This window comes from Idiotropiscis lumnitzeri, chromosome 15 (genome assembly GCF_059441095.1).
Source record: "Idiotropiscis lumnitzeri isolate Australia: NSW breed Sydney's pygmy pipehorse chromosome 15, RoL_Ilum_1.0, whole genome shotgun sequence".
Taxonomy (NCBI): domain Eukaryota; kingdom Metazoa; phylum Chordata; class Actinopteri; order Syngnathiformes; family Syngnathidae; genus Idiotropiscis; species Idiotropiscis lumnitzeri.
The window spans coordinates 8,130,611-8,142,810 of NC_142405.1; the positions used below are offsets into that span (position 1 = coordinate 8,130,611).

Here is a 12,200-nt window from a genome sequence, read left to right on the forward strand (position 1 = left end):
TTTGGTAGGCATGTCTGTCATGAGGACAACCACAAAAAGTTCTCAAGAAGCCATATCCGAAAAGACACGGGAAGACTGCCATTGTGGATTTCAAGTTGCTCATTTTTCAGTGGTCCTTTGATAAATTGTCCAAGAAAAAAATCTAATAATAACTTGCAGGTTTTTTTTGTTGTTGTTGTAAATTCAGCTCCTGACGCTAGTTGGATTTAGCAACATTATGCACAGAAAATAATTATAAACTTTGTGATCAATAATAAGGATCTGTTCTATATAACAAACATTAAGTTCATTTTAAATCAATAAAAAGTCGTAAAATATCAATTTAATTATAAATAGAAGACTGACAACATTATCAAAAACTTGGGTTCGTGTTTCACTGAGGAGCTTCAACATTCTTGGGGACAGAGAGTCAACAGTTGCGATCAATTGCCAGTTTTTTTTTTTTTTTGTTTGTTTTTTTGCATTGATGTGACTTTGTAAATGTATTTTAAAATCTCACCCTGGAGTGTCTTCAAGTACCCCCAGGGTACCCGTGCCCCCATTTAAGAACCGCAGTACATGATAGATGGTGTGCCGCTAAATTAATAGCAATTTCAGGTTCCATCAACGCATGTGGGCACAGCATGGTCGCGAAGCTTGGCCACTCACTCCGAAAACAAACACAAAACTCTAATGACTCGACACCGCAAACATCTTGTGTGTGAATGCTCAACTTAATTTTTAGTGATTGTCGTCAACCGAGTCAAGAATCACATTCATTTTAAAATAACGATGAATGAATGTGTACACGCGTGTTTATGAGTGCACAAGCCGATGACTGTAAAAGCTTCTCACGCCTTTACACCTCTGCCACCTTCTCGCCACGACACCACACTCGCATTCCTGCACAAGACAACAGCTGTGTGTGTGTGTGTGTTTTCAGACTTAAAGTGTTCATTAACACCAACAGTCTACGCTTACATAAACCTGTCAAAACAGCATAATCAGCAATATTCCTTCTCCGTGTTCTGCGTAAAAAGCAAGACAAACGCATCCATTTTGCAAAGGTCTGCATGAAAGAGACTGATGAATGAGTCATTGTCTCAACCTAAGTGTGTGTACTGTAAGAAGCAATTCTTCAAAGTGGACCAGAATGTTCCTGAATTGGACCTTATTGGTCAAAAGTGGACTACAAGTTTCTCAAAGTGGAGCAGAATCTTCCCAAAGAGGACAAGAATGTCCATGAGGACCAGATTGTCCTCAAAGTGGAGTAAAATGCTTTTAACATGGACTTACCAAAATTGACAATGATCTTCTGAAAGAGAACTAGAATGTCTAGAAATCAGCCCAGAATATGTTCAAATTGTTTAACAGAATGTCCATTAAATGGACCAGAATGTCCAGAAAGTTGATCAAAATGTCATTTAACGGTGGTGTGGCCCAGTGGTAGAGTGGTTGGAGAGGTTGTGGGTTCGATCCCCGCCCATTGTGACCATGTCAAAGTATCCTCAAGATAATGAACCTGCAGTTGCTCTGATGATATGGCATCAGCAAGTAGATGCAACAGCAGTGTTGAGCGCCTTGAGTGCTTTAATAGGTGAAAGAAAATTTACCATCAAAAGTGGACCAAAATGGATCAGAAGATCTACTAGAATGTAAACATGGACCAGAATGTTCCCAAAACTAAAATGTCCTTTAAAGTGGACCAATGAAAATTGTATGTTTGCTTAGTCACTCTGGCAACATCAGAAAATAATCACCATGGCGACGATGTTGTGATGGGACAGGAAGTGAATCCATGATATATCAATGAATTGTATTATATTGTATGACTCTTCAAAGTGTTCTTGTTTCTCCTAAAACGTGACAAAAGTAAAAAAAAAAAAAAAAAGAGCTTCTTAAACAGCCGGAGGGGAAAAGTGAGCAGAAAACACACGTGCGGGAATTAAAAAAAAAAAAACGACTTTTTTTAGGATGACAAGAACTAAACTGAACATGAAAAGAGAATGCCACACGATGCCAGAAAGTCATAAAAATGACTTGAAAGGCTCCGACATGTCAGACTTTGCCATTTCAGAGACAGCAAACACAGGAGAAGATCTTGTGATGTTGACTGCATCGGTCACACTTTTCCCCATCTTGTCATTTTGCTGTGATGTCGCTTTCGTCATCTTTGATGTGACTACTACTTGACGTCGTGTCAACATATCGTGTCAAAGACGCCAAAATTGCGTCCTCGTCATCCCACTTCACCGCATCCCCACTCGGGACGTCCCACTCGGAATGACAGGCAGCCGAGCCCAATCCGCCTTCCCCGCCATGCAGCATCGAGCCTCGGACAAAAGACTCGCCCAGTTCCCCCTGGGTCCCTCCGGTCGGTGCTGCATTCAAATGCTGTCGGACTTTGCAATATTTGGCGCCCAAAATACCAAAACAAAAGCTTCAAAATGCAAAAGTTGCCGTTTACGTGTTGAGGTGAACTGCTGTTAATCGGCTTAGGGATCACATTTGGCTCAGCGTCGGCCGCAGCGCGCCCCGGACGGACGGACGTACTCCCACCGCTACCTCCACCTCGCCCTCTTCCACGCACAGCACAACACAACACAACGCGGCGTTCACTTACGTGCAACTCGGAGGAGTAGGGAGGTATTCCAACAAGGCAGAAGGCAACTCCATTCATTGGGCGGCGGTGGCTGTCGGACCGCGGCCACGAGAGAGGGTCCACGTATGCGGGGAATAACGGAAAAACTCGGAGAGGGTCGACTCGTTTTGTCCCGCTTCCTTCTTGTGTGCCCCCCACCTCCACCATCGGCCACTTCTACTACTACTTCCCCGAGACAATTCCCACTGTGCGTCTCTCTGGGCGAGCTGCCCCCTCCATTCCATTCCCTCCCGCCCCTCCTTCTACTTTTTCTTCCCAGTCTTCTGTTCTTGACCAAATCCGTCAAGACAGCGGCAAACAAGTCAATACCACAGCGGAAGTAGAGAAATCCGCCCTTCAAAGTAAAGCACTGCTTCTCAATCCCGGGTGGGAAGGAAGCCAAAAATTTTATTCAAGTAAGAGTACTGTTACTTTCGAAGATTGCGTATTTTACTCCAATAAAACGACAAAGTAGTCTTCTAAATAACACTGATCAAAACCCCTACTTTCTAAAAAAAAATAAAATAAAATAAAATAAAATAATACGCTTTTGAGCTCAGTGTCAAAAATTAATCAGCACAAATGATAAATTGGTGAAAAATAAAAATATGAATGTGCAACAATATCCCATTACCTATAGCAATATATTTGTAGGCTCACCTAGCAGCGATTATATAATCAAAGAGATTAAAAAAAAAAAAAAAATACAGGCTGCAATTTAAAGCAAAATGTATCTTCAAGTAATACAATTTCCCTAACAAAAATTCTCAAACATAAAACGTATATTACAGTCTATAAAAATGTTACTTGAGTAGATTAAACTTACTGATATAATACATATGACATATATAGTGGTAATATGTAATTAAACTGGAGCCTTGCTTCTATTCTAAGGGTATTAACTAGTGTTAAACCGGTGCTTATCTAAGATTAATTTTTTTGTTGAAGTAGGGTTAGACTAAGTGAATGTCCATTCATCGTAGGAGAAAACCCCAACATGCTAAATTTAATTAATCAAATCACACTTTTTAAAAATTGCAAAATTATAGGATCACAAAAAAAAAACAAGCATGCATAATTTGGGTAGCAAATAATTCATTATGGCACCTCTGGGGCTAATATGGAAAATATGGATACGGCATCACTCACCATCTTCCCGTTCAACACGTAATACATTAAAATTGGGAGTCATTCTCGGAAAGGTGTTGATCGACAAAGTATTTTTAGACCAGCAAGGGAAGCTTATTCATCAGCACAATAGGAAGCTCTGCCCGCTGCCAAGTAAATTCTTGTACAACATCAACCAATGAAAGCGAGAGCAAATTATAAGGGCGATACGTTGAGGAGGCTCCGAGATGGAGGTTCAAGTACAGGCCAATACGCCCTCAGAACCACTTCAAAGACCAGTCCAAAATTGTACCTAAATTAAAGTTAAAAAACAAAGAGTTCTTAAAAAAATGTGCAGTTGTGTACTGAAAAGTTAAATACAATTGAATGGTACCGAGGTGGTGATGCATACACGGTGCACTAGAGGGAGCCTGCGGACCCAAAGACCACACATATTGCGATTGAGCAGGCTGAACAACAAAGCTTGTGGTGTCCCAAGACTTTTGCACAAGACTGCTTGTGCGGGTCAGCGACTGACACACAGCCTCAGGCCTGCATAGCAATTTAAGTGCAAAGCCTAATATGACAGCGATGTGAGCCGACGCATCCTGAGCGCTGGACCCACCTCGAGGGGGTGGTCGACCAAATCAGCGTCTCCCGCCCTCCATTCAGAGAGTCGCCGAGGGAGCCATTACGTAATCCCACGCTGAGCCGGACGCCGTAAACAAGCTTCAGAGCCTTTAGACGCTTGACCGCACGCTTCCCTCCACTGGCGACTGCTCATGCGGGACACTGGTGACATAAAATTAGCCACACCTCCTAACATGGTAAGGGGAGGGAGAGGAGGAGAATTTCAAGAAATAATATAGAATAAATTCATCTAATTTAATTTTTAAAAATGAAAGGATATTGAATTGATTTAAAGCGATATTGACTAAAACCAACATTGCATTTATTTCTGAGTTTTTTTATTTCATGAAATAAAATAAATTGCAACCTATTCCAAAAGTGTAATAAATGACATTGGAAAATTAAAAAATAATAACTGAACATTTTTTTGATTAAATAGATAAAGTGTTTCAAATTTAGACATTTATTTTCACTTTACAGGCACTTTAAACATTGCCTGTACACTTAAAATGGGATTGTTTTGATTCTATTTTATTTGCAATTGTGTCATGGGCAAATTATTAAAAAAAAAAAAAAGTTTAAGGGACAATTTGGGCTATTCTGCAGTTCCTATAAATGTCACCTGTTGCTAGAAATAGCTCTAAATCCCCCAAAAACTTCCCCTTCCTCTCGCCTTTCTTGTAAGGATGAAAATAAACTCAGAGGGTTACTCATCGTTCCAGTAGCCATGCCGCCACTTTCCTGCCGCTTTAGAGCGCCGCCGCAGCACCTTTCACAACTCCGCTTCCTGTCCATGCCGCGCCGTCACTTCCTGCGGCGATGGGACAATATGACTCCCGGACAAAGCGTTTGTCCGGGAGTCATATTCAGGAAGCCGTTTGTCTCTTTATCGCTGACAATATTTACATCGCGCGACCTCGCCGCTTGAGTCAGTGAGTCAGGAACAATCCCTTCACGGGTGTCATAATAATAACTCATATGGAATGGATGATGCTTACGGGAAAACAGAGGCACACGTGCCACGTCTGGAAAAATATGCCTGGAAAAGAAAACTTTTATGGATCAGGCTATTTATATATGGAGGTAAATAATTCAAATAAAAAAGTTAAAAAAAATTAAAACATACCCTATTTGTAAAATGGTTTATTTTAAATAATAAAACAATAAGTTGTTTGTATTTATTTGTATTTGTCAAGATATCTATTTAAAAAGAACAAAATAAATTATTCTCATTTTTTGATTTAATTATGTATCACACTGGTCAACAACACATTTTAATCAGAGATGGCTTCGTGCGTATTTTTGATACATTTAAAAAAAAGTCTTCACTTTTATGTCAGATATTTTATTTATTTTTTGGTTTTTGAGTCAGACCTCTAAAAAGCTTGCAAAGTACGGATTTTTCCATGCATTATAAATTACAGCTCTAACGTTTCCGGAAAATAAAATCCACCTGTTGCTGAACCTAACCTTTAATTCATTCAAGATTCCTCTTGAAAGGTTTACTTGCATCACTAATTTTAAAAAAAATAGTAATGCAAACTTTAACGCGTACTCCAATAAAATACTGTAATGTGTTAATGTGGAATAAAAAAATAAATAATAATAAATACCGGCAATAAGAATTTGGGTAAAAATCTGCCACTTCTTTCGTTATCTAAAATCAGTCTGTTAAATTGGCCGGCTGATTAATAAGTCTGACACTAATAATAATACCTATAAATCAACTAAGCAACCATTCAAGGCAAAATGTATAATAATATCACTGTAGTGATTCTCAGTGCTGCGATTGGCTGGCAACCAGTTCAGGGTGGTACACAAAAGAATCACTGCCTAAGTACAGTTCGGTTGTATTTAACTTTTTTGCACAAGACCACATGTAATCGCTGTAATACATTTTAATTCTTATTTAGGTATTTACTATTTATTTTTACTTTCCTACTTTTTACAGCAGTGTTTATAATATTACCGTGGCTTACAATAATATCAAATATACTGTTTAAGAATAAAACTCATAAATGTCTTGTTTTTTTTTTAATGACTAATTAGGAATACTGTGCTGCTGTAGTTTGTTGATCATGACGGTGAAAGTCTGCTTAAAATTGCACTCTTAAATTAGAAAAAGTGATTCCCATGCAATAAAATAAAGAACTAGTCGGTCTGAAGTCAGCAAAACAAAAAGAGCACACCATCTGCTCACTTGCTGCTCATGCAGGGACGAAAGAGATAATCCCCACCACACTGGAAGATACATAGTTGCGCCACACGAGGGCGCAATGGAGAGCAACTCAAACCAGATGAGGCTGAGCGATCTGAAAATGTGTTCTTCTGCTCCAAGGTCAACTAGTTTGATAGAACACTTTAGATGGATAACATCTAAAAAATATATAAATGAATAATAAAAATGGAGTCAAATAAATACAAATGATAATAGGTTTTCTGAGCAAAAATGAGCAAGACAGACATTACAAGTGAAAATAAAAATAAGGTCAATAAAAATAAAAGTAAAAAAAAAAAAGAAAAAGATTCCTGCATTATAATGAGCTGCTCGCTACAGTTTTATACATCTATACATATCACTTACAATATAACAAATAATTATGCTTCAACAAATATGAAAATGTGAGTGATAATGTTGGTAATAGATGACTAAAAATAAAATATATAACGTGTAAAATATGTAAATATAAATGCCTAAAATGACCAGGCGAAAAAAGTGGAAATAGATAAAATAAAACAAAATAAAATGACAAATATAAATTATATTTACTGACAATAAAATAACATTAAATTAAAAAAAAGATGTTTTTTAAAAAATCAAATGCTTCGCTAACTAATTACATCCAAAGCTAACAGGTTGACTACCCCTCCGCGCGCTTACTCTCACTCACACACTCTGCGAGATACAAAGTAATAGTGGTCCTAGGTCATAGGCTGGAGTGAACCGGGAGCTGTTTATTTCCTGGAACGACGAGTGTCCTACTTTTCCGGCCTGGGACAATCTGCCCATTGTGCACGCCTGCAGGCATCCACCACATTGGCCTTTGCCTGCATATTAAGAACACGGACGCTGTACTGTACTTGACACGCTACGCTCGCATCGCGCACTCACACACCACTGCAAAGTGATACCCCGGCATACAAGTTCATGTTGATTTCAGACTGAGGCCGTAAACAAATTTACTCGCAAACAAATTTACACAGCACATTAATCAATTTCAATATTCTTTCTGATAAAGATAAATAGCACTATATTGTAAAATATTAATTGAAAAATAAATTATAAAAGCAGCATATCTCACTTGTACCGCTGCATGAACAATTAATCAAATTAAAATTGATCTACGTGGTGAACACTTAAAAGATATGCGTGTCAAAATATTTACAACATTTTTCATATGAATTCATGGTCCATTTGATTTAATTTTACTGTAAATTTAATCTGTAAAACCAAATATTATGTCTAATAATCTCCATAGTGTTTATCGTAAAACAGATTTAATTTATTGCTTGTATTTGTTTATAAATACATGGGAAGAAGACCTTGAAAAAAATATTTGGCTAATAAATCGCAATCGATTAGATAATTTTTCAAAATCGTTCCACTGCCTCTGAACAAAACAACAAGACATTCCAAAGAGTACAAAGATGAGAGGCTTGGGACTTGATTGGGGAGGGCTCAGGGGGATGTTACTGCGGTGGAAGGGAGGGGGCGGGGGGGGGGGGGGGGCGGATTAGACCACCTGTTCCACCATGAGGCGCACAAACACACTCATTCTTCTCCGTCATCCTGCCCTCGCGCAATTTTGTTCACATCCCCTCTCACCTACTGGGACAGTTGTAACTTATTTGGCGCGTCTTTCCTGCACTCGTTCACATTGGAGTAATCGTGCGATGTGAAACACAACAATGTGCCCGCATCGTAATCATACAGTGGTATGGAGACACAGCAAGTAAACTTGTCTCGTAATCTTGAAGTGCTGTGTGTTTCTTTTGTACAGTACTCTCCTCCATGAAATCCAAGATTTTCTCTCTCCCGTCGCATGTGGTCAGCTCGTCCAGGTCGACCTTAATGACTATTGACCGAAAAACTGCGCTGACTATAAGCAATGTTGACGTTTCAATCATTCCTTTGACCGGCGATCCTTTGTCCCCCGCTTCCATCCAGAAGGATGTGGCAGAAAGAGGGCGCTGGCCCTAATTTTGTGCCCACCCGTTACACTCCTTCGCACACTCACTCTAACTTAGCTTAGCATAGATGCTATGGTCACCGGTGTCCGGTTCAGTCACTCACTTCCTTTAAATGATTCAATTCAAATTACGTAGCTGCTCTAGGTCAGGTTTGGTCTGATTTGAAAAAAGTCTGCTCCAGTATTGAAAAACCTGGTGCTAAACTAGTGCAAACGGATGCTAACTAAAGTAAAAGTGGTGCTAGACTAGTCTTAAATTGGCGCTGGTGTCAAACGTTTTTTAAACTGGTGTTAAATTTGTGTAGTATTGGTGCTAAAACTGCTGCTAAATGGCTGTCAAACTAGTGGCGCAAAAGTGAAACTGTTGTTAAACAAGTTTTAAACTATAGTAGTGTTAAAATGGTGCTAAACTAGAGTTAAAGCCGAACTACTGTTTAAATAGCGTTAAACTGTTACGAACTGGTGCCAAACCAGGATTAAACAGGTGTTTAACTACAGCAAACCGGTAAAATGCTGGTCTTAATCTGGTGCTGAACTGATGCTTATCCATTGTGAAACTGCTGTCAAACTAGTATGAGATTAGTATTAAACTGTTCTCGAACCGGTGTCAAACTTGTGCTAAACTAGTGTTAAATTGGTGCTAACTGGTGTCAAACCATATTTTGACATCTTTGATGACACATGTACATCAAGCTACTACAACATTACTCTAGCGCGGCTAACCAATGCAAGTTGGTTTCCACGTGCGCGTGTGGGAATTCTGCCTGGAAACTATTTACCCTCATGTCACGAAGCATGTTTATACTTGTGAGTCATCTTCGACACACACACGCCCACAGAGAAAGGAAACACAAGGCGACGATAAAGCTTTAGCGTCCTTGCTGTTAAACAACAATAATAATCCTGAGTCACATGACCCACAGGGTGCAGCACAACCATATTCGGCCATGACGTCGCTATTCTGCACTCGAATGACAGCAGTCAGCAACTTATAAATAGCATTTAGTTTCCTGTGCGCTATATTGTCCTGTAAGCTACACCGCTATTGTTTTGTTGGTGAAACAACAGGACACAATATTAGGTACACATGCAAAAGATGGGAAAGCAGTAGCCACCCCTTACAACATCTACATTTGCCTACATAGAAAGGTAAAAACATTTTACGACATTTGGACTGATCAATAAGTTGTGCGAGTGAGGAATCGTACAATTTCAGACTGTTCTTGTAGACAGTACCTTACTCCTTGGGTGGATAGACTCAAATTGAACAGCATTTGTAGCTTTAGCTCTAGAGTATAAAATATATTTAAATATAAAAATTCTGAAAGAAAATTAATGGATTGACAGATTCAGCACATTGTATATATTTTTAGGGGGATTTTTCCACATCATAAGAAAAAACAATATTGTTTTTGTCTGTTTCACATTCAAATTAAAAAAAAGAACAAGGACAATTTGGGTGACATCCTTTGCATTGAAAAATATAAAAATTCACCTTGTGTTTTTATGAATGCAATCTGCAATTTGTGTCAGTTTTTCGTGAAAATAAAAAAGGCGAAATATTTTGGACATCAAAAAATATTTTTAAAATCTCAAAAAATTACATTCACACTGCAGTACAGCGCTTAATACTTTTATCTGCATATTTTGGATTAAAACAGCGCTTTTTTTCCAATGGACTGTGATAAATATAACCAAAAAATATTATTTTGTCTGTTTAGTTCAGATAAAAATAACAAGCACAATTTGGTCCACACGTGCACTAAACAGCAACATTATAATGCATTAGCGTGTGCACGTGTACCTAATAAAGTGTAGATGTGCAACACTCATTCATAACACTCTGGCGAGCATCACTTGATGACATCATCGCCACTTCTGTAATGAGAGGCTTACGAGACAGGTTAGACACCGCTGGGACCACCGGCATGAACTGAAGGGCCGTGCCAGGGCGTGTCCCCCACACACCACACAGCTTCCGGGCGGGATGCGGGATGAGGTCATGGGATGCACACACTTGTATGAACATCTACGGAGGTTCCGTTACCTCTCTCAGGGACGTCAGAGGGATGAATGGCAGCAAAGTGGCGTTGTCACGCAAGAAATGAGATGGTACCCTTCCCTTTCCTCTCCCCTTTGCATCCTCACCTGCTCCATGATTTCAGCGCGCCATGGCGACTCCCCACGCTCCCGGGGTTCGTCTTCTTTTCCGCGCGGTATTCCCAACAACTCTCCACCGCGTTTTATTCGCGGTTTGTCCCGTTTCCAGATGGAAATCCTCGCCACAAAAAAAAATGACTCCCGCTCTCTTCCGTAGTACACACACACATTGCAGTTCGTCTCTTTGCCTATGCTCCTTCCCCCCTCCCCCTTTCCCGCTGCAGAGGGTTAGGCCAGCCAATCAGAGGGAAGCAGCGGGAAGGGCGGCCGTCTTCTGATTGGCCGGGGCTCAAGTTGTGGCTCCCGCTCAAGCTGTCCCGCTCATGCTTGCCTAAAAACCTCTGTTGCCATTGACGACAGCAACCTAATTGCAGCAACGCAATTGGGTGGATTTACAAGCCACGCCCCGAGAGAGGGGCTTTTGAAGAAAGCATGTTGGGACATGTAGTCCTCTTTTGTGGAGGCTCGGCCATTCTTGGTGAGCGCGAGGGTGGAAAGCAACACATCCTTCCCAAGGAAACTCCTACCAAGCAAATAACAGGAACTTCAGAAGAGGGACAACACGCACACAAACACGCACACAACAAGTTCCCGCTTCACTCGGCACCGTGCACACATGTCTAAGTCGGACGTGATGTGCTTGAATAACAGGTGGGAAGAAGGTTCAGGTGGACCGCAGGCGAAAAAATGCAGTGGTACCTTGAGGTATGACTAATTCGTTCTGCAACCATACACGCATATCAAATAATCGTTCTCCAGTGACGCAAATAGCAGCACCTCTAATCCATTCCATCTAGCCCATAAAAATTTAAAACAATAGCACTGTACATAGTTGTACTCTAAAATACACACACACGCACGCACGCACACGCGCGCGCGCGCATTCAAAGAGAATGAAGTTGAGGCTCACTTAGTGTTTTGGGCTTGGTCACGTGACATTCACAATGCAAGCCGTCAATTTTAGTGGGCACCAGAGGGCGGTGCAATACAAAATGACAGTACCTTGAGATTGATGAAAACTGATCGATTCATCTGCTTAATCCTTATTCAACAAACACAATATTAAGTAGAATGTTATTTTTAGACCATCATGAACTCAATGTGTTTATATTTTAAAGGTTGAAAATGTGAATGAAACAAAATTACCATTTATTTCCATACCAATTATTCAACATTATCATACCAGTAAGGCCTTAATTGCATTTAGAGTGATGTCACCATGTTAACAAAAAGAGTCAAGATGGACGATAACATGGATTTTTTTAAAATGTTTTTCCACACATATACACAAAGTGACTCTTAATGGATTGCAACGTAAGTCAAGGGAGCCCCATGCTGGCAAAAAAGCACCACACACGGCTTTCTTAAGAGTCATCTTTATTGAACACAAAATCATTAAACAATCTTATTATGACAACAAATGAGCTTTGGGGGTAACTCAATGGTGATCATGCGTGTGTGCAACTAAAAATATCAATAACTAGTGAGTTTTA

The 12,200-nt window shown here is 39.9% G+C and overlaps 1 protein-coding gene across 2 annotated transcripts in view; it reads right to left on the minus strand.

Annotated features, from left to right (window-relative positions):
- Nucleotides 1-10,876, minus strand: part of arhgap23a (Rho GTPase activating protein 23a) — a 45,466-nt gene extending 34,590 nt beyond the window's left edge. The window contains exon 1 of one of the 2 annotated variants that reach the window (XM_088316341.1): nt 10,696-10,876. In XM_088316341.1, the coding sequence (XP_088172467.1) occupies nt 10,696-10,704 (9 nt within the window). In that variant the 5' untranslated portion in view covers nt 10,705-10,876. Of the gene's footprint in view, nt 1-2,602; nt 2,858-10,695 lie in introns of those variants that run through there. The other variant, XM_088316340.1, reaches the window with a different exon arrangement.
- Between the last annotated feature and the right edge of the window lie 1,324 nt (nt 10,877-12,200).